The sequence below is a fragment of the Cavenderia fasciculata genome (assembly GCF_000203815.1).
Source record: "Cavenderia fasciculata unplaced genomic scaffold Scf_EUAJFUG02HR96I-5, whole genome shotgun sequence".
NCBI lineage: Eukaryota > Evosea > Eumycetozoa > Acytosteliales > Cavenderiaceae > Cavenderia > Cavenderia fasciculata.
Genome location: NW_004457624.1, coordinates 2212783 through 2232269, shown reverse-complemented (window position 1 = coordinate 2232269; position 19487 = coordinate 2212783). Strand labels below are relative to the sequence as shown.

Below are 19487 nucleotides of genomic sequence, written 5' to 3'. Positions count from 1 at the left end.
ATAGTACTTTGCTACTATGTTTATTTTAAACTTTTAGAATTTGTAAACCTTCACCAAAAGCAATTGAAATCCAATCAGGTTGACTTGAAGACCAATTTAATTGATTGATTTCAGCTTCGGCACCGTAGGTTAGTAGTGGATCTTCGATTGGTTTTGGCAGAGATGATAAATCCCAAATGAGAGCTTGTCTGTCATCGGCTACTGTACAAATATGACAACTTGAATGAGGTGCCCAAGCAATACCGTTGACAGGACCCCTATGAAAGGTTAGTTCTGCGGCCGGTACCGACGGGACACGTATATCTAATATAATAATGGTTGGACTGTCTTGTTGAATGGTGGCTAGGTAGTTTGGATCCTGTTTGTTCCAACACAACCGTAGCAATGGTGTAAATTTGGGTGTTTCATATATAATGGTGGAGTGTTCCAAGTTTCTCTGATCAAACATTCTAAGTGATCCATCGGCACCGACCGATGCAAACAAATCAACACCTCTTGCAAATGCTACATCAAATACCTCTTTATCATGTGCTATCAATTGTGTTTTCGGTTGTCCAGTTTCTATATTCCAAATTGTACATGTTGTATCTATACTTGATGTTGCCAATAATGATGGATCTGTTTCATTCCAATCAAATGATGATAATGGTGCACAAAATTCACTATTCTTATTCTATAAGAAAAGAAATAGAAAGGTAAGGTTAGAATAGATCATTATTATTATTATTATTATTATTTCTTATATTCTATATTATTCTATATATTTACAGCAGATAATAGAGTTTTCATTCGTATTGAAGGTTTTGAAGATTCTTTGGTAGATGATTGAAATTCCCATAGACGTAGATAATCACCGGTAGTTGCCAACAAGTCGGGTCTACTTGCATTCTTGTCGGGTATCCACATACATTTTGTTGGTGGGTATGGATGTTCAAAGCCACATAGTACTTCAAACTGATCAGACTCTTCATTGAGCTGTATAATTTCAACCTTGTTTGAATAGTTTTCTAGAAATGATCCAACTGCCAATCTAAAAGGTTGATTTAATCTTGTACACCAACTCAATCCATATATAGTCCATGGTGATTTATATGTATATATTCTCTTTTTATCTCCTCCTCCTCCTCCTTGTCTTTTCATTTTATATATCTTATATTCTCTATTCTATTCTATTTACAACTACTCTACTATCTTCTTCTTCTTCTTAGTATTCTTCTTTATATATCTAGATCATCAGGTAATCTATCTATCTATTTATCTATTTGTATGTATCTTTTATTAAATGAAAGTGATTTACTTGTTTTTTTTTAATTTAATTTGGGGGTGATCAAGATGAGTCATTGAAAAAGACGAATTATAAATACACCTACTTTGCAGCATTTGCATTGTTTATTATTTAACTAGTTGTAATATAATAATTAAGAGAGAGAGGGAGAGGATGAAAGAGATAATAGAAAAATGTATTAGATTTGTATTAAAATATATAATAGCTGTGATTAAATGGATGTTTCCACAACGATTACAGGTAGAGACGTTGGCACTTGAACTTGAACATTTAGAGGAACGAGTCACTATGGTTCAGATATCCGATATTCATTATGACCATCTACCCATTCGTATCCAAGATGCATTCCTAGACAGAGTTATTGAAAAAGTGAATGCTTTGAAGCCCGATATCATCGTCATCACTGGTGACTTTGTACAAAGAGAACCTGAACCAATACATCAATTAATTGATAAACATTTAAATAGATTAAAGGTAAAACAAACAAACAAACAAAACTATTATTATTAGTATAATTATTGATTATTAACATTTGTTTGTTCATGTTTTTTTAGGCAAAATATGGAATTTATAATATACTTGGTAATCATGATTATAAAACAAGTCATGGAGCTGAATTGATAACAAAGGCATTTGAAAAGACCGATATGACACTATTACATAATCAAGTGGCATATCCAATGGGAAAGGGAAAAGGACGTATTCAATTGGTAGGACTTGGTGATTATAGTAGAAAACGTGTCAACTTTTTGGTGGATCAAGTCAAAGAGTCGTTGGAGGAACCTAATCGTCCTCGTATTGTCCTGTCACATAATCCAGACAGTGCAAAAGATTTGGTCGAGTTTGAGATTGATCTTCAACTATCTGGACATACACATGGTGGTCAAGTTTGTTTTCCAAATGGTAGACCAATTCTTCCAATACTAGATAAATTGATGACTCGTATTCTACCAAAACGTGAACTAGTCAGAATATCCTATCCAAGAAAAGTGGTAAAGAATTGGGAATGGGCAAGAGGTCATCATATATTGGAACAAGAAACTAGACCTGAAAGACCTTTTAATCTTTATGTTAATCGTGGTCTTGCTACTCACCCACCACTAAGATTATTTTGTGATCCTGAAATTACTCTTATTCTATTATCTCCAAAATAAAACAAACTAAATCGCGATCCAATAAATATTTCTTTTTAAACCTGTACATATGTGTTTGTGTGACAATTTATTTTTGTCAATCCTATATTCATTATATTACATTGCCATTTCCAATTGTTTCTTTGGTTTTTCTTTTACTACTTTTTCAATTTCCTCTTCTTCTTCTTCTTCTTGTTCTTCTTCTTGAATATCGTCATCTTGATCAACATCAATTGGTTTAATATCTTCTACATTTACAAGTTGTTCTGGTTCAACTTCAACTTTACTCGTACTAGTAGTACTAGTACTACTTTCACCACCAATTTGAACTGCTTGTTTAGTTGGTTGTTCTACAGCTGAAAATAATGGTAATTTAACTATTTGATTAGTTTGATGATGATTTTGAGATGTATAAATAAATAAATAAGATAGATTTATAAATATAAATATATATAGTAATATAGAGAAGGGATAATAATATTATTATTCTTACCTGGAATAATATGATCGAGATTGACATCCAATTTGTTGTTTGGTACTTTTGGAAATTGAGTCATTTGTTTCTCCATTGCTTCCAATTCTTCCAAGAGTGAATCCTCTTCCTCTGGTGAGAATTGACCAGCGAGGGCAGCTGATATTTCATTTTGATAGGCAATAGCATCTTCAGTCTCTGCCATTAGATTCTCTACATCTTCGAGAGACATTTCCTTTTGAAGTGCGTTGAGTGCCGTGTTACCCTTCTTGAGACTATCGAATATCTTGACTTGGAACTCTGCCAACTCAATCTTTGATATCATCTCTTGAATGTTTATAAGATTTTGATTGGTATCATCCAACAGTTTCTCTTGGTATTTTTTCTTCTTTAGTGCCAATAATGCTTGATTCCTCTTCTTTGTCTTTGTACATTCTTTAGCTATCTCTATTTCTTTTTGTATTACTATATTAATCTAAAAATAAAAGCAAAGTAAGTATACTTTTACTAATCAATCATATATTATATATAACATCACATACTTGAACTTGATATTGTTTTAACTTGTCTCTTTGAACCTTTAAATCCAATACAGCCTTGTCTGTATTACTGATACCGTTACCCTTTCTTCCCTCCCCTCCACAAAATGAATAAAATACTCCCATTCTCTCTCTCTCTCTCTCTCTATATATATATATACTAACGAACTATATTATCTCTGAAAAGACGAATGAATAATAAAAAGTAATAATACAAATATATTGATGAATGATCATAAAACCTGTAATTTTAATTAAATGTTTGTCCCTCATCTCTGTTTGGTGGGAAACAAAAATTACACTTCTTTTTTTATGACCTTCTATCTTTGACAAACAAATAAATAACTCCCAACTATATAACATGTTTATATAGTTTGTTATGATACCATCACACATTAGATATAGATCGATACATAGTTGAAGGTAAAGAGTGCTGTAGTCGTTGGTATACTCTTTTGAAGATACTTCTACGACTGAACTTAAGCCAACAAATTTATTCCAAGAATTTGCAAATTATCACACTCTTTGCGAATTAATTGTATCTTTTTTCTTTTTCTATAATTATTTATTGTTTGTACAAATAGATAAGTCATAGTCATAGTCATTGTCATGGACACTAATAATAATAATAATCAAGTTGCAGCAACAACAGATGACACGCAACAACAACAACAACAAATGACAGTAGTTGATATGGGAGCAGATGCAAGCAAACATATAGTATACCAACACCAAACGGCATTGAATAATGTTCCACTTTTTGGTAACAGACAATTTACAGATAAACAAAGAGAAGAGATTGCAAAGCTACTCAATTTGAAACCTCCAAAAGTATACTCTAATAATTGGGGTAATAAAATAGGTAAGCAAAAGATAAATACAACAAACAACAAAGAGATGATGTTTAAAACTAATATTTATTTTGTCTTTAGGTGATATATCATATGTAAAGATTGATGATATTACAAGAGATGCAAATGAAGCATTTGGAAGAGATGGATGGTCATTTCAGGTTAAAGATGTGTGTCTAAGTTCATCGACACTACATGAAGACGGCACACTAGTTATTTCGTGTAGTGCACTTGTTCGATTAACGTTAAAAGATGGATCATATAGAGAGGATATTGGTAGTGCCAACCGCACTTCAATCAACCCGGCCGATCCACATCAACTGACTATTGACAATGGCAAGAAATGCGCCATCAGTGATGGTATAAAACGATGTCTCAAACTATTTGGTGCTAGATTTGGTCTTGGACTTTCTCATCATGTGCCTACTGTTAAACATGATTATTCTCAATCTTATACTCCAAATAATAATAATAATAATAATAATAATAATAATAATAATAATAATATTAATAATACTGTTCCTGCTAAACAACCGGCAGCAGCACCAGCAGTTCCACCTGTTCAGCGACCTCCTGCTCAACAACAACAACCATTAGCTCAAAAAATAGTTTTACCAATACCAACAATTCAACAAGTACCAATGCAACCTCAACAACAACAGCAACAACAACAACAAGAACCTCAACAACAAAATAATAGTTTAGAATTTGATTTTCAAGATAATGATATGTTGGATAGTATGGATGTGAAACAAGAATCACCAACTCAACAATTAGCTACCTCTTCTCCTTCACCACCTGCAACATCAACTCCATCACCATCACCTCCAAATAGTAACAATGAAGAATCACCAAACACCAAGAAAAATATTGCATTAAGAATTAAATCAACTCCACCAAAAAATCAAATATTAAATAATACTAATCATAATAACACTATAACCTTGACTACGTCAACTACTAATAATACCAAACCAAACAGTAAAACTACATTGTCATTGGGTAGTAAACCAAGGCAAACAGTTTCTTAACCAACCAACCAATCTACCATCATTAGATAAATACATTTTGTAAATAAATCAATAAATAATATATAATAAATAATAATAATTTAATTTAATTAATATTATAAAACAAAACAAATCAAATTTAAATGATACAAAGAGATATAATTTTTTTATTTGGGGGAAAAAAAAAGATAAATAAAATTTCCTCTTGGTTTGTGTTTTATATAATATTACAATATTGTTGTTGTTGTTTTGTTGTGTTATTTTTTGTTGTTTTGTTTGTTATTTTTTATCTCCAAACTTTAATTGAATTATCAGCAGAAGCACTAAATAGACAACCACTATGAACAACGACCGATTCAACAGATGAGGTATGTCTATTTAAAGTTTGAACACAAATAAGAGAGTTTAGATCCCAAACCTTGATGGTGGAATCATAGGAACCGGAAAAGAAACGCTGTCCAGAGACAGCCAACGTGTAAACGGCGCCGATATGACCGCCCAATTTTTGAATGATTTGGTAATTGTCGAGATCGAGTACGACGATTGTATTTTCATAGGTACCTGCCAACAGACGACGATTAGAGACGGCCAACGAATAGATACTACCACAGCCACCCTGAATAGTATGAACACACTCGAAATTACCCAAATCCCAGATTTTAACAACGTCATAGGCACCCGAATAGAGGTAACCACCCGATACGGTGAGTGCACGTACCCAGTGATTATGTCCTTTGAGTGATTGAACACATTCATAGGTTTCAAGATCGAAAACACGAATATGTTGATAGGAACCTGAAAAGAGATGTCCAGCAGCCACAACCAACGCACATACAGTATTGTCGTGGTCAGTGAGAACCGATAGACACTCGTATGTCTCTAGATCCCATACTCTAATGGTTTGGTCTGACGACCCTGAAAACAAACGGTTTCCACATACTGCTAGCGTATGTACAATCCCCGTATGTCCTTGTAATACCGTCTTGCACTTTAACGTAACCAAATCCCAAATCTTGACAGTCGTATCAGACGACCCACTAATCAACAATCCACTCGTAACTGTCATACACCATATAGGTCCATTGTGTCCCGTAAACGTACCCTTGCATTTTAACTGTGGTATCTTTAAATCCACAATTTCCAATCCCTCCATATTTGTATTCTTTTTTAGTATATTCAAATCATTGATCGTATCCAATAATTGATTTTGTGTTGCTTCCAATGATGCTTGTAAATGTTTAATTAATGATTCAAAGTTATCTAAAAATAGAAAGAAATAAATAAATATATAAGTATTGTGTGATTTGTTTGTTTTTCTATCTATTTGATTTTACCAATTCTTGAACAAAGTTGAGTAATATTCTTTTTAAGGTCAACATTTTCTTGATGTTTATCTTCTAATTGATATTTGAGTACTTTCATTTGTTCTTCGTTTCGTACAATGTAGTCTTTGATACTTTCGTAGCCGCAGACTCCCAAATGGTCGTCTAGTTGTTTTTTCGTGCCTTTGAATGTACATCCGGCGGCATAATGCATACACTGCACATAGTTGCAGGTGGCTAGGTGGTGCTTGAGATGGTTGCGTCGAACAGGGGGACACGCGTCATTGTTGGGGCATGCGATGAGTGCAAACTCACACTCTCGCTCGTGTTCCTGTTTCTCACCCAACCTTATCTTGGTCGAGCACCCTTTAGAGTCTGTGATCCATTCACCGTTACTCGATCGTTTCAATGCGTACCGACAGTGCACCAGCAAGTCCTGTATCTGATTAAAGATGGCCAAGTTGGCAAAAAAGTCGTGGTCGTTTGATAGATGTTGGCCGTCGATCGGACACTTGAACGACCGACTACCATTACTGCTGTTGTGTAGACACCCTCTGCAAAAGGTGTGGCCACACTTTGCAATGAGCGGGTCGCGAAACAATCCATTATGTATCGGGCAGAATAACGATGAGTTGGGTGCTTGCACAAACACCGTGTCTGGTTGATCGTCAAATATACCACTACCTGTACTCGATACCGATGAAATGACAGGTGATGACAATGTGATCGAACTTCTATTTGATTTGTTTGTTACCATTGCAAATGTTGATGATTCTATCGTACTACTATTATGTCCTACTACTCCTACTACTCCAGCTCCAACTCCTACAATTGATAATTTACGTGGAGTAGCCAACTCTCTCTCTCTTTGTATAGTATACTATACTATAATCTCTTTTTAAAAGAATACGTGTTGATATAAAGCAAAGTATGAGAAGTTGGTTGATTTGATTGATGTATGTAGTTAGTTAGTTTCCTTCTTCTTTCTACTCTCCTCTTGCATTCACTTACAACCCCTCTCTCTCCCCCTTCTCTCTCTCTCTATTCTCTATCAACGTTTTGATGATTATTATTTTAATTTTAATATATATAAAGAGCACAAACACACAAACACAAACACACAACTCCAATAGTGTCTGTCCACTAAAATGTATGATCAACGTGCTTCCCCACAAACGCAATTGAATAAATGATTTTTTTTTGATTTTAGTTTGTCATAGGAAAAAATCTTGTTGTTTGAGTTTTTTGTTTTAAAAAAACTGGTCAGTCACTAGAACAACAATAGAGAGAACAACACACATAGAGAGAGATGTAGTAAGAGGAGAAGGATAGCACCCTCTCCCTCTCTCTCTTACCCCCTCTCCTAATCAAGATGATGATGACACCTCTTCGGTGGCCGTCAAAATAAACAGTTTCATCGAAGGCTGCAAGATGCTCTAAAAAGATTGTCCCATCATCGATGAGCGAGCTTTCGAAACAACCATCATTGGGCCCCTTCTCGTCTCTTGATTGGCAGGCTTTCAATCTAGTGGATCAAGGTTGGTTTGCTGGTTTCAACTCTGTTTGTTTGATAAACAACACGGTGGTTGTTATCACACCTCTTTGATTGGGGGAGCAACCCATGATCCCCATGCCACCTCGACCATGGAGCTATTATCGTCATCACCTCCTATTCCCAATTAAGGTAGTAGTAGTCGTAGTTCAAACCCCCACAATCTAAAAGACTGTCATCTATTCTCTCTCTTTGTACAATTGAAAGTATTATTTAAATTAGTAGTAGTAGATAGAGTAGGTTATTTATACTTCTTTCACATAGTTAATTAATACATACATATTTACATATATATTCATCAAAATAACAATCATCTATCATTATCATTTATTTGTTTAGTCAAGAAACATCTGTCTGTTCTGTCTGTCTGTCTGTTTGTTTGTCATAGCTAGAGGCTATCTTTTAATTTTTAAATTAAATATCATGATAAGACATACCCAATATCAACAACAACATTCAACTTCACTCCCCTTTAATCAAAATGAAGTGCCATCATCATCATCACCTACATCTACATGTTCTTCTCCCCTTCACAATAATAATAACAAACATAATATATTAAATTCTTCAACTTCCTCGATTCCATCTCCCCTACACAATAATAATAATAATAATAATAATAATATTCATAATCAATTAAACTCTTCTACTTCTTCTATAAATAACTTTAATGATGATCTCTCACATCATTCACAACAACAACCTCAACAACAACAACAACCATGTACATCATCAACATCAACTTCACCAGTTCATTTCATGCCAATACCATATCACAAATATCAATTAAATCAATTTAAACAACAACAACAACAACAAATACAACAATTTGATAATCATTATCAAGAACAACAACAACAAGAATTTACAAATTATATAGATTATAGAACATTTAAAAAGTTGGAACATCAAGCAACCTTTTTTGTTGATCAATTACCATCGGTCAATGTTGACAAGATTACATCACAATATTATAATCGTCCACCAATGTCAGAGGGTGGAGAGTTTAACTGTCCACAAGAATCACTCAATAGTCCATCTAGTGTTGCTCGTGCCATGTACCAGTTTCTAATGGCATGTACACACACCAACATCTTTCCAGAGATTGAACCAAACCTCGATGCATTTGGTGGTATCAACTGCGACCACATTGAATATGATTTGGAGACATTTATGGAGTTGGAAGACATTAAGCCCGATGAATTGGACGAGCATATTCAAGACCGTATCGATATCATTCAGGATCTCTACACCAATGAAGTCCAGTCTCTTGACAATTGCTATGCGACTGCTAGTTCAATGTTGGATCAGTGTCACAGCACCTTGGTCAAGATCAGACCTCTTCGTGCACAAGAACACCAAGCCAAGCTCAAGTTTGTACACTCTAAGCTCTTGTTGCCAAAGGCCTATCAAAAGGGTATGTCTTGTGACCTACTACTCGATTGTCGTAGAATGGCTGGTGTGTCTCGTGTCCCCAAGGCCCTTGTCACCAATCCCGAGGATCAACCAGATCTCGCACCAAAAAAGAGAGGTCGTCCATCGTATCTAAACAAAGCCAACAACATTGCATTGTATGGCAAACCCGACACCAAGAAAACCAAGAAATACAATGCCAAGGGCAGAAGAACTTTGGCTCAAGATGCATCCAATGCACTAAACTCTTGGTTCTACAATCACATTAACTTTCCACTACCAAACGAAGATGAAAAATCACTCCTTTCATCCATCTCTAATCTCTCTAGAATTCAAATTGACAATTGGTTTGGCAACAAGAGAATCCGTGAAAGAAAGAAAAAGATGGCTCTCCAAGGTATCCAAAAGACCATCGAAATGAATGAAAATGCTCATCATTCATTTAATCAAATTCATCAAGATGGTCATGGTAATGGTCATCATGACCAAGACTCTAGTGATATTTCATCAGATCATCATGGTTCATTTATTATTGATGAAGATTATAATGATGATGATAATGAAGAAGAAGATTATAAAATGAATAATAATAATAATAATAATATATCATCTTCAAAAAAAAGAAAGAATAGAAAACATAAATAATTATAATAATATAGATCTAATCTCTATCTCTTTCTTTTTGTTTGTTTTTAAAATTGTAAATAAATAATTTGTTTTTTAAATTACCAAAAGTCTTTATTATTAATTTGTTTCAATTCAAATGTATAATATTAGAGTAGATACAGATCAAGTAGAGGATGGAGTAATAGTAAGAATACCATGGGAGAGTAATCAACAATCATATAATGATTTATCCAACTAAATCACAATGTAGATTTCTTACCTTTTCAATTGGTTTCAAACAAACAAATAATCATTTTATATTAATGTCTAGATCAATATTTCAGATAAATCAATTTTAAATGTATTTACTACATCGACACAATTAATTAAAATATTGGGTCCATTGTTGACACTAGGTTGTATAATCATTGGTATTATACGAAAAGATACATTTGGGTCTCCTGGAACTGGAATAAGATTCTCAAAGATACTTGTGGCCACTCTAGTTTAGCTACATCCAATTCTAATTGTTGAATTTTTTTTTGGGTAAAGATAATAAAACTCTGTGATGAATTGGAGCCAATGAAACCATGAAATTCATCAAATTCTTTTTTCAATTCTTTGATATTCTCTTTTCCCATTCCTTTTTCTTTTTGATTTATTATTTATTTTATTTTTTTTGTTTTTAAAGATATAATGAACCAGCAAATGGAATATCTCTATGAACCTTGAGAGTAGCATCAGAAAACTTCTTTTCCAAATCAGTATTACCTATAGATTTAGATGCAGTGGCCATTTGTTTTAATAATTCATCAAGACGACGGATACAACGAATCAAATAACCTTCAAAAGCATCAGTCATTTTGCAAATCTCGGCAAAAGATGAACCAGAAGCCCAAGCAAAGGTGAGATCCATATACTTGGGGTTGAATCTATTGAGGTATTCCTTTTCGTCGAGTTGAAGTTTGCATTCTTGAGATACTTGAGCGATTCTTCTTGCAGTGTCTTGGATGGTTCTGTACAATGGTGCCAACTCTGGTTTGACCTTGGCTCCTGTGAGATCCTTTTCCGACTCCACTTGGAATACAAAACAACTAAGAATTGCTACACATTGTTCAACTGTCAAATCATTAAATGCGCCCATAAATAATAATTCACTAATAATCAATTCATCACCTGCTGAAATTTCACATGCAACTCTTCCTTTGGTTAAAACAACATCATCTTGTGAAATATAATCCAATCTAAAAAAAATAGAAAATAAAAAATAGTTAATTAAAATTTTGCCTTTTCTTTTTCAAATTCTTTTTTCTATTTCTATTACCTTTTTAAAATTCTTTTCATTGATCTTAGGTCTTCTTTTAAGATCATTTCATCACCATTTTTAATTTGTTTTTTGCATTCTTTAATTTCCTTGTCAAATTCCATCTTTTCTTGAACTAGTTTGATACGACTTTCAATATCAGAGTCATTGTAACATTCGTGACTGATGAATCTACTTTCCAAACTTTCAATCTTTCTAACCAATTTCTTAAAGTTTTGGTCTGTGATTTTCATATCTTCGATTGGGTCAATCATTGGCATACCACCATCCTTTTTGAATCTGTTTTCAGTCTCTCTCAAGGCCTTGAACAATTGAACCTTGAGATCTTGTTGTGAAAGGTCTTTTTTGATGACAAGACAAATCGATGTAATACCATCAAACATCTTGAGTGAAACTGGTACAATTTGTGGTTCTCCAACTTGTCCTGCTGGCATTGGTTTTGGTACTCCAACTGCCTTTGGATCACAATTTAATAAAATATCAACTACAATTTCAAATGATTGATCTGTAATACCATTTGGTTTCTAAAAAAAATTTAAAAAAGTTATTAGTTATTATTTGATTTTCCTTTTCTTTTTCTTTTTTTGTCTTACAGTTTGTCTTTTATAGAAATTTAAAATAACACCATAACCCCATTCATTTGTTTCATCACGAATTTTAACTACACGACCTGGAGTAAGGTATGGTTGAGCACAAGATGGTTGATTCATAAATTCACGCATACCATCACGCAACTTGGCCAATTGTTGTTTGAGACCAAAGAATTCTTGAACGGCAGTTTCATTCTTGATTTGAATTTGGTCCTTTTCGGCTTCGATTTTTTGGACCTTGTCTGTCAATTGAGGAATGATAGATTCCTGTTGATATTGATGGAATGAACGTTTGAGGAGTTTCTCTGGATCGATATCTTCAACACGCATCATATTGAGCAACATACTGTAACCAATCCAAAACGATGATGTCAAACGATCGGCAACACCCTTGACCATACCCTTGGCGACATCTGGTTCCATCTTTTCGTCGACCATCATAATAACGATACCACGCTCATCCAAACCTCTACGACCTGCTCTACCTGACATTTGAATGTATTCACCACCAGACACCCATCTGAGTTGATCACCATCAAACTTTCTGACATTGGTGAAAATAACAGTCTTGGCAGGCATATTAAGACCAATTGAAAAGGTCTCTGTAGCAAACAAAGCCTTGATGTATCCGTATTGGAACAAAATTTCAATGATTTCCTTGAGAATCGGTAAAAGACCGGCATGATGTATACCAATACCTCTCTTTAACAATGGTAAAATATTAACTACTGCTGTCAATGATTTATCAGATTCACTTAATGAATCAATTGCATTATTAAAAATAGTTTCAACTGCTTTTCTTTCTTCCTCTAAAATAATAATAATAAATAAATAAATAAATAAATAAATAAATAAATAAATAAATAAATATATATATCTCTTTTTTTTTTTCTATTTCTTCTTGTTTCTTTTCTTTGTTTTTTTTTTACCATTATTAAAATCTAATTTTGACATTTGAAGAGCATAAGTTTCACAATCCTTTTTACTAAAACTGAAAATAATGACTGGTTGATAATTTCTTTCCATGATCATTTTAACAATCTTGTAACAATCGTTTGGACCCTTTTTAGCATTGTTGGGACCCTTTTTTCTATTGTTGCCACCAAGTTCTGGTTGATTCAAACCAGACAGCGATTTGATAAAGTTTTCCTCTCTGAAAACACCCTTTTCATCGACCACCAAATGTAAACCATCACCACCCGATGGGAAAATATAATGTTGCAATGGAATGGGACGATAGTCGGTATAGACAACATGACATGGTTGACTGTGAATCTTTGCAATCCAAGCTGCAAATTCCTTTGCATTTGGAATTGTAGCTGAAAGGAATACAAATTTAACAGAATCTGGTAATAATATAATCGTTTCTTCCCAAACTACTCCTCTTTCTAAAAATTATGAAAATAAAGAGTTAATAAATCAATATTTAATATATAATATTATATATATATATCTTCTTCTTTTTCATTATTTTTACCTTTATCACGTAAATAATGAATTTCATCAAAAATGACCCAAGCAACTTCACGCATCAATTCTGAACCACGATACAACATTGATCTAAGAATTTCAGTAGTCATGACCAAACAACTTGCATTTGGACTAATGGTAATATCACCAGTCATCAAACCAACATCTCCAAATGTTTCATTGAGATCTCTATACTTTTGATTACTCAATGCTTTAATTGGTGATGTATAAATAACTCTTTGTCCACTTCTCAATGCTGTTGCAATTGCATATCTAAAAATAAAGGGATAGCAGAGGATAGTTAGAACTAAAGTATCTATAGTAGTTTGGTTTCTTTCTTTTCATGTTGTTTGTTTTGTTTGTTTGTTTGTGACATACTCTGCAACTACAGTTTTACCAGCAGATGTATGAGCAGATACCAATACAGATTCCTTTCTTTCGATACAAGCAACAGAGGTGGCTTGGAAAGGATCGAGTGTGAATGGATAGGTACGTGCTGGATTGACTGGTGGTTTGGGATGAAGAAGATCTGGATCATCACTTGTAACACCTGGTGGTAATACTACTTCATGTGTACATGTCTTTGGCATTGAAAACTTTGTTTCTGTTGTAGTAGTTGATGTATCTGATGCTGCTGCTGTTGCTGTATCCTTTCCATCCTTTTTAGATTCTCTTAATTGTTTTAAAGTATCATCTGGTTTTGAAGAGTCTACAGAAATATCAGATTGACGTCCTTCAATCTCTGTCTTTGTCTTTTTCTTGGCTTGTTGTACTTGTTGATCCAATTCAGCTGTATTTACTTTACTAACAGTCTTTGATAATTGATTCTTTGCTCCCTCCCATTTACCTTCCCTAAAATGTAAATGAAATGTCATGTTAACATTACTCTCTACTCTAATCTCTCTAATCTACAGTACTGTATTCTATCTTCTTACTTGTCATCATCAGGCTTTGCCTTTCTTTTAGATGGTTGTGGAGTACTTGTTGATTGATCAAATACAGAGAATAAATCGTCGTCTTCCATTCTAAACTATAAACTCTACTCTACTCTACTCTATTATCTATCTCTATATATTTGAATAAAGAGAGAATGATTCAGAAAGAACAAACAAATAATAATAATAATAATTGAGAAAAAAAAAACCGAACGAGTTGTCACAAACAAACAAACAAAAGTTTTTGATGAAAAAATATATAGATAGATAGTAATATATTTTGTATTATTGTATTATTTGTTTGTTTGAGATTATTATTAGATCTCTTCCAATTCACCTTGATCATTGGATTTGAAAAATGTGTAGGATAGGGTAATATCGGTAATACCCTTCATATTCTTATCGTCCAACATTTCAGGTTCAACAACAAATAAAACGGGCATATCGATTGTTTCATTTGGTTTGATTCTCTGTTCATCAAAACAAAAACATTGAATCTTTGTGAAATAACTACCAGCTTTCATTGGTGTAATATTATAGGTTGCTACACCAATAATTGGTTTATCTGTATGATTGGTTGCCTAAACAAAAAGAAAGAAAAATGATTAGTTTCCAAACCATCCACCACCATTTCATGTCTCTTTCAATATCTTTCTTTCTACACATACTCTATAAAATGCTAATACAGGTTCACCTGGAATACATTCAATTGATGATTGTACAGGTTTAAAAGTCCATGGAATCTTATTGCCAATGGAAGATGTGAAAGATACTTTGATTGGATACAAGTCACGTTTAAGATTACGTTTCTTGATCTCTGCCTCTAAATCGTGTGATGCCTCTCTTACTGTACCACCATAACCAGTGACTCTACAAAACATTCTATATAATGGTACAGCAGCATATGATAATCCCAATACACCAATGATCGATGCCAATACCCACATACCAAGATTCTTATTCTTTTCTTTTAATTCTTCACTATATTCCTTATTTGATCTTCTTTGTTGTTTATATTTATGTTCATTTTGTTGATTTTGTTGTTGTTCATTATTATTATTAGATTCTTCGGAAGTTGATTCTTCTTTTTGATCATTCTTATTCACTGTATTATTATTCTTATTGTTCTCTGTAGTATTCTTATTATTATTATTCTCTGTTGAAAAGTATCTTAATATTTGTTGGTGTTGTTGTGATGATAGTATATATTGTTGAGGTTGATTAGATTGTTGTTTATATTTAAATAAACTATTGTTTATTGATGTAGCAGCAGATCTATAAAGTATTTTAGAAGAGGATGAGGATGATACTACACTCAAAGTAGAGTTTCTCAATCCAAGTACTTGTTTAAACATTCTCTGTCTGTCTTTTAATACCTCTTACTTATCACTACACACCAAAGTAAACTAAACAACAACAATGAAAAACTAATACCACTGCAACGCAGATGCATCTGACACTAGATTAGATTTTTTATTATATTATACAAAATTATGAACGTCATCTGATCGTGTTGGTGGATGGATAAGAACAACATTCTTCTTTTAAATTTAATAGGGTATGTTTAGTTTTTTTGACTATATATATATAATATGTATATGTATAGTTATTTGTTTTTGTTTTCTATATTTATTTATATATATTTTAATTTTAATTTTAAGCTTGTGATGATACAAGAGTCGATGAATTATTATTACTATTACTACTATTAATACTAATGGATGAATGCATTGGTGGGGATATATCAATGTTTGAAAGAGAGTTTATGATACTATTATTATTGTTACTGTTGTTGTTGTTGGTGTTGAGTAGTGGTTCAAGATCATCCTTTTTAGGACACTTGAGTGGATTGTTGGTAAAAGTGGCACTTTGGATGACTGCATTGGGTAGTGTCTTTGGAAGTACATTGTTATTGGATACTTTGTATCTAATATAACTGTACCATACTACACCACAAATGGCAATACTGCAACCGACTGCATTCGAAATACCAACTTCATTTCTGAAAATCAAAATGGAAATGGAAATGGATAGGATGACTTTAAGATTACCAGAGACTGTATAGGTGAGAGCCGATGTGTATTTAATGACTAGGAAAGTGAATACATTCAACATGAATGCGATGGTACCAGAGAATGCAAGGATCGATACAAGTTTCAATCCTTGGTAACTGTCAACGGGCCAGCTGGCCATAATGGGACCGAGTTCAAGACCGATGGCAGCAGGTGTCAGAATGATGAAACTGTATGGAGCCATATAGTAGAGCAAATTGATTGGATTCAATTGTTGTTGCATCATAACACTTGACATGATAGCAAACAAGGCAGTGACAACCGATGCGATGAGTGCTGAAAAGAAACCGGCGTGGTTATAGTTGGCTTCATTGATCGATGCCAAAGCTACACCACCTACGATTGGGATCATCGAGAGATAGGTATCTTTGGAGAAATTCTTTTTAAAGTACATGGTTTGGATGATCACTGTGAATAGTGGCACTGACGACTTGATAGTTTGCATAAATGAGACTGGTACAAAACGAAGGGAAACATTTCCAAGTACAATGTTGCCAGAGAATAGAATGGCGAGTGGAAGAATAGTGTTGACTTGTTGCTTGAAATCTATTTTAACAAGTGGTACGAGTTGGTAGTGATGAATGACCAAATATGATCCGATGGCACAGATCATCATATGAATGGCCGTCAAAGTGAATGGATATGTGAAATGCAAAGTTTGGAATATATATTTGTTGAGTATCAATGTACTAATATTCATAACGAACCAAGTCATCAAAGATAACCCAGCCGCATTAAATAATCCACCAACTGAATTGGGATTTAATTTCATCTTTAAACTTTACTAAAAACTATACTATACTAACTATTATTATTTAATTTAATATCTATCTATTATTATTATTTTGATTTTTGTAATATTGATCGAAACAATGAAAATGGAAATAATAAATAATAAAAGTAAATTGGATTGAAGACAATGTTGCCTTTTTGTAGTGCAAGAGAGATAGAGAGATAAGATGAATGGATCAAAGAAAAAAGGGAATTCCTACAAATAATAAAACAAAACAAATAATAGTGATGAGGGAAAAATATCAAACTTTTCTTTATTTGGTGTGTGTTATTAAGTGGTTGATGTACCAATAGTGAGTAAAATACATTTTTAGTCGTCACACTACTCCTGTGACAATACGAGATTATTTAATAACCAAACAAACAAACAACGATATTACAATGAAAAGTGAAGAGGGGTATGAACAAACATTCCTGCCAAAAATTCTACTACCCAATTTAAGGAATATTCGAGAGTTGACAGAAATACTCACACCCCCACCCTCACACCACTAATAATTTTTGTTGGTGAAAACACTAGGAAAAAAATAAATAAATAGGGTGACTATCAATTATCATATCTCTTATCTCTTAAAAGAAACACTTGATGGGATGGAGGAAAGAATAAAAGTTTTTGGAAATAAAACTAACTGGTTGTGTAAAAAAAGGTGATGGAAAATACTCTATCATCATCATCAAGGAAACTTTAATTTAATTATTGTGTTTTCTTATTATTATTATTATTATTATTATTAACAGATTTTTGGGGTTCTTTTTTAAGTACAAATGATTTCAAAAGAATATTTACAATCTTTTCGGAAACATAAAATATTGGTATTTGTTTTGGAAGTATTCCTTTTCTTGTCATTTTAATTGGTTTGGCACCAACTGATAATATAATAAACTGATGAAAGAAAATAAATTTGGTTAATTAAATGATCATCATTGTTGATTATCTCTCTCGTTTTTTTTTTTTGTTCCATCTGCTCTTACCATTGGATATAATAAAGAAAAAATGGCATTACCAATCAACATTGGGAAAAAGAATGATGCCAAAGTAAATACAAATCCATAACCAAACATATATGCCCAATGTAATTCAAAATAGGTAATTCTTTGCATTAATGTCCATTTTCCTCTTAGTATCCATTTATTACTAAATAGTAGAAAGAATGAAACAAATTAGTATTGATCAAGTATTATTATTAATATTTATAATTATTATTTGTTTACATACTCGAAACACCAAAATGAATATAACCAAGTTACAAGTACAAAATTAATAGGTGAAGTATAAGGAATAAAAGCAATGATGACAGACATGACAAGGAATACACCAAACATTAGATTACGATAGATTTCATCGACAATACCCGATAGTATTCTGTTTACAGATGCTGGTCCATTGGTATTTCTAAATCCAGATATTCTAAATGATTCACTTGCAATTTGAGAATACCATTTAGAATTGGCAGCAATACTGAATATATATACAGGATAAATCCATAACAACTAAATATATATAAAGAGACCTTTGGTTAGTTTAAACTAGTTTGAATAGAATATGTGATCTTGACTTTTCTCTCTCTCTCTCTCTTTCATACACAATAAATGATTGAAACTATATCAGATAGAGCAGGTATTTGTTGTAAAAGATAGGCAAGTGTAGGGTCTACCCAATATTGATAGACTAGATATGATCCTAAAAAGATGATCCCATTGAGCATGATACAGTGTTTATAGTGTGATTGTAGTGACTTTGATCGTAATAGTATTTTAAAGGCTAGCATCACCTTGAAGGAATCTCTTATGCCATAGTATATCAACGTCAATACTTCATAAAATTGTAATAATTGGTTATTGATTGTATTTCCTTCATCTTGTTCTATAGTTGTAGTTGTCGATGATGATGTTGTTACTGGTTGACTTGTAGTAGTCTTGTCATCGTCTTGGTCGGTGATATCATTTTGTAATATTAATGAATCCTCTAAATTACTACCACTACTTATACTACTCATATCTAATGTATATTTATATTATATATCGCTCGACACTTCTCCTACTCTCTTTAATTGTGATTAAGTGATTGATGGTGATGATGATATTATATGTCCGACAATGACAAAGATGAAATTGAAAATT

At 33.0% G+C, this 19487-nt stretch overlaps 10 protein-coding genes across 10 annotated transcripts; 4 read left to right on the top strand and 6 right to left on the bottom strand.

The window, feature by feature from the left end:
• Positions 1 to 25: 25 nt before the first annotated feature.
• Positions 26 to 1140, bottom strand: wdr68 (WD40 repeat-containing protein; the record flags this gene model as incomplete). Its single annotated transcript, XM_004350773.1, has 2 exons — positions 26 to 673; positions 769 to 1140. The coding sequence occupies 2 exons, from the start codon at positions 1138 to 1140 to the stop codon at positions 26 to 28; spliced, it is 1020 nt and encodes a 339-aa protein (XP_004350824.1).
• A 433-nt stretch (positions 1141 to 1573) lies between these two features.
• On the top strand, positions 1574 to 2439 carry DFA_11879 (uncharacterized protein; the record flags this gene model as incomplete). Its single annotated transcript, XM_004350772.1, has 2 exons — positions 1574 to 1759; positions 1840 to 2439. 2 exons carry the CDS (start codon positions 1574 to 1576, stop codon positions 2437 to 2439), a joined length of 786 nt encoding a protein of 261 aa, XP_004350823.1.
• Positions 2440 to 2535: 96 nt separating this feature from the next.
• vps20 (SNF7 family protein) lies at positions 2536 to 3555 on the bottom strand (the record flags this gene model as incomplete). Its single annotated transcript, XM_004350771.1, has 3 exons — positions 2536 to 2774; positions 2912 to 3365; positions 3433 to 3555. The coding sequence occupies 3 exons, from the start codon at positions 3553 to 3555 to the stop codon at positions 2536 to 2538; spliced, it is 816 nt and encodes a 271-aa protein (XP_004350822.1).
• Positions 3556 to 4038: 483 nt separating this feature from the next.
• DFA_11877 (uncharacterized protein) lies at positions 4039 to 5311 on the top strand (the record flags this gene model as incomplete). The annotated part of the gene is made up of 2 exons (XM_004350770.1): positions 4039 to 4291; positions 4362 to 5311. The coding sequence occupies 2 exons, from the start codon at positions 4039 to 4041 to the stop codon at positions 5309 to 5311; spliced, it is 1203 nt and encodes a 400-aa protein (XP_004350821.1).
• A 265-nt stretch (positions 5312 to 5576) lies between these two features.
• On the bottom strand, positions 5577 to 6712 carry DFA_11876 (uncharacterized protein; the record flags this gene model as incomplete). The annotated part of the gene is made up of 2 exons (XM_004350769.1): positions 5577 to 6550; positions 6625 to 6712. 2 exons carry the CDS (start codon positions 6710 to 6712, stop codon positions 5577 to 5579), a joined length of 1062 nt encoding a protein of 353 aa, XP_004350820.1.
• A 604-nt stretch (positions 6713 to 7316) lies between these two features.
• On the top strand, positions 7317 to 10222 carry DFA_11875 (uncharacterized protein; the record flags this gene model as incomplete). Its single annotated transcript, XM_004350768.1, has 2 exons — positions 7317 to 7487; positions 8504 to 10222. The coding sequence occupies 2 exons, from the start codon at positions 7317 to 7319 to the stop codon at positions 10220 to 10222; spliced, it is 1890 nt and encodes a 629-aa protein (XP_004350819.1).
• A 118-nt stretch (positions 10223 to 10340) lies between these two features.
• DFA_11874 (uncharacterized protein) lies at positions 10341 to 10694 on the top strand (the record flags this gene model as incomplete). The annotated part of the gene is made up of 2 exons (XM_004350767.1): positions 10341 to 10388; positions 10515 to 10694. The coding sequence occupies 2 exons, from the start codon at positions 10341 to 10343 to the stop codon at positions 10692 to 10694; spliced, it is 228 nt and encodes a 75-aa protein (XP_004350818.1).
• A 174-nt stretch (positions 10695 to 10868) lies between these two features.
• On the bottom strand, positions 10869 to 14591 carry DFA_11873 (DEAD/DEAH box helicase; the record flags this gene model as incomplete). The annotated part of the gene is made up of 7 exons (XM_004350766.1): positions 10869 to 11427; positions 11508 to 12031; positions 12101 to 12906; positions 13027 to 13485; positions 13575 to 13840; positions 13946 to 14419; positions 14503 to 14591. The coding sequence occupies 7 exons, from the start codon at positions 14589 to 14591 to the stop codon at positions 10869 to 10871; spliced, it is 3177 nt and encodes a 1058-aa protein (XP_004350817.1).
• A 228-nt stretch (positions 14592 to 14819) lies between these two features.
• Positions 14820 to 15857, bottom strand: cox11 (cytochrome c oxidase assembly protein; the record flags this gene model as incomplete). Its single annotated transcript, XM_004350765.1, has 2 exons — positions 14820 to 15083; positions 15171 to 15857. The coding sequence occupies 2 exons, from the start codon at positions 15855 to 15857 to the stop codon at positions 14820 to 14822; spliced, it is 951 nt and encodes a 316-aa protein (XP_004350816.1).
• Positions 15858 to 16158: 301 nt separating this feature from the next.
• DFA_11871 (uncharacterized protein) lies at positions 16159 to 19363 on the bottom strand (the record flags this gene model as incomplete). The annotated part of the gene is made up of 6 exons (XM_004350764.1): positions 16159 to 17120; positions 17381 to 17405; positions 18154 to 18249; positions 18339 to 18501; positions 18583 to 18857; positions 18950 to 19363. The coding sequence occupies 6 exons, from the start codon at positions 19361 to 19363 to the stop codon at positions 16159 to 16161; spliced, it is 1935 nt and encodes a 644-aa protein (XP_004350815.1).
• Between the last annotated feature and the right edge of the window lie 124 nt (positions 19364 to 19487).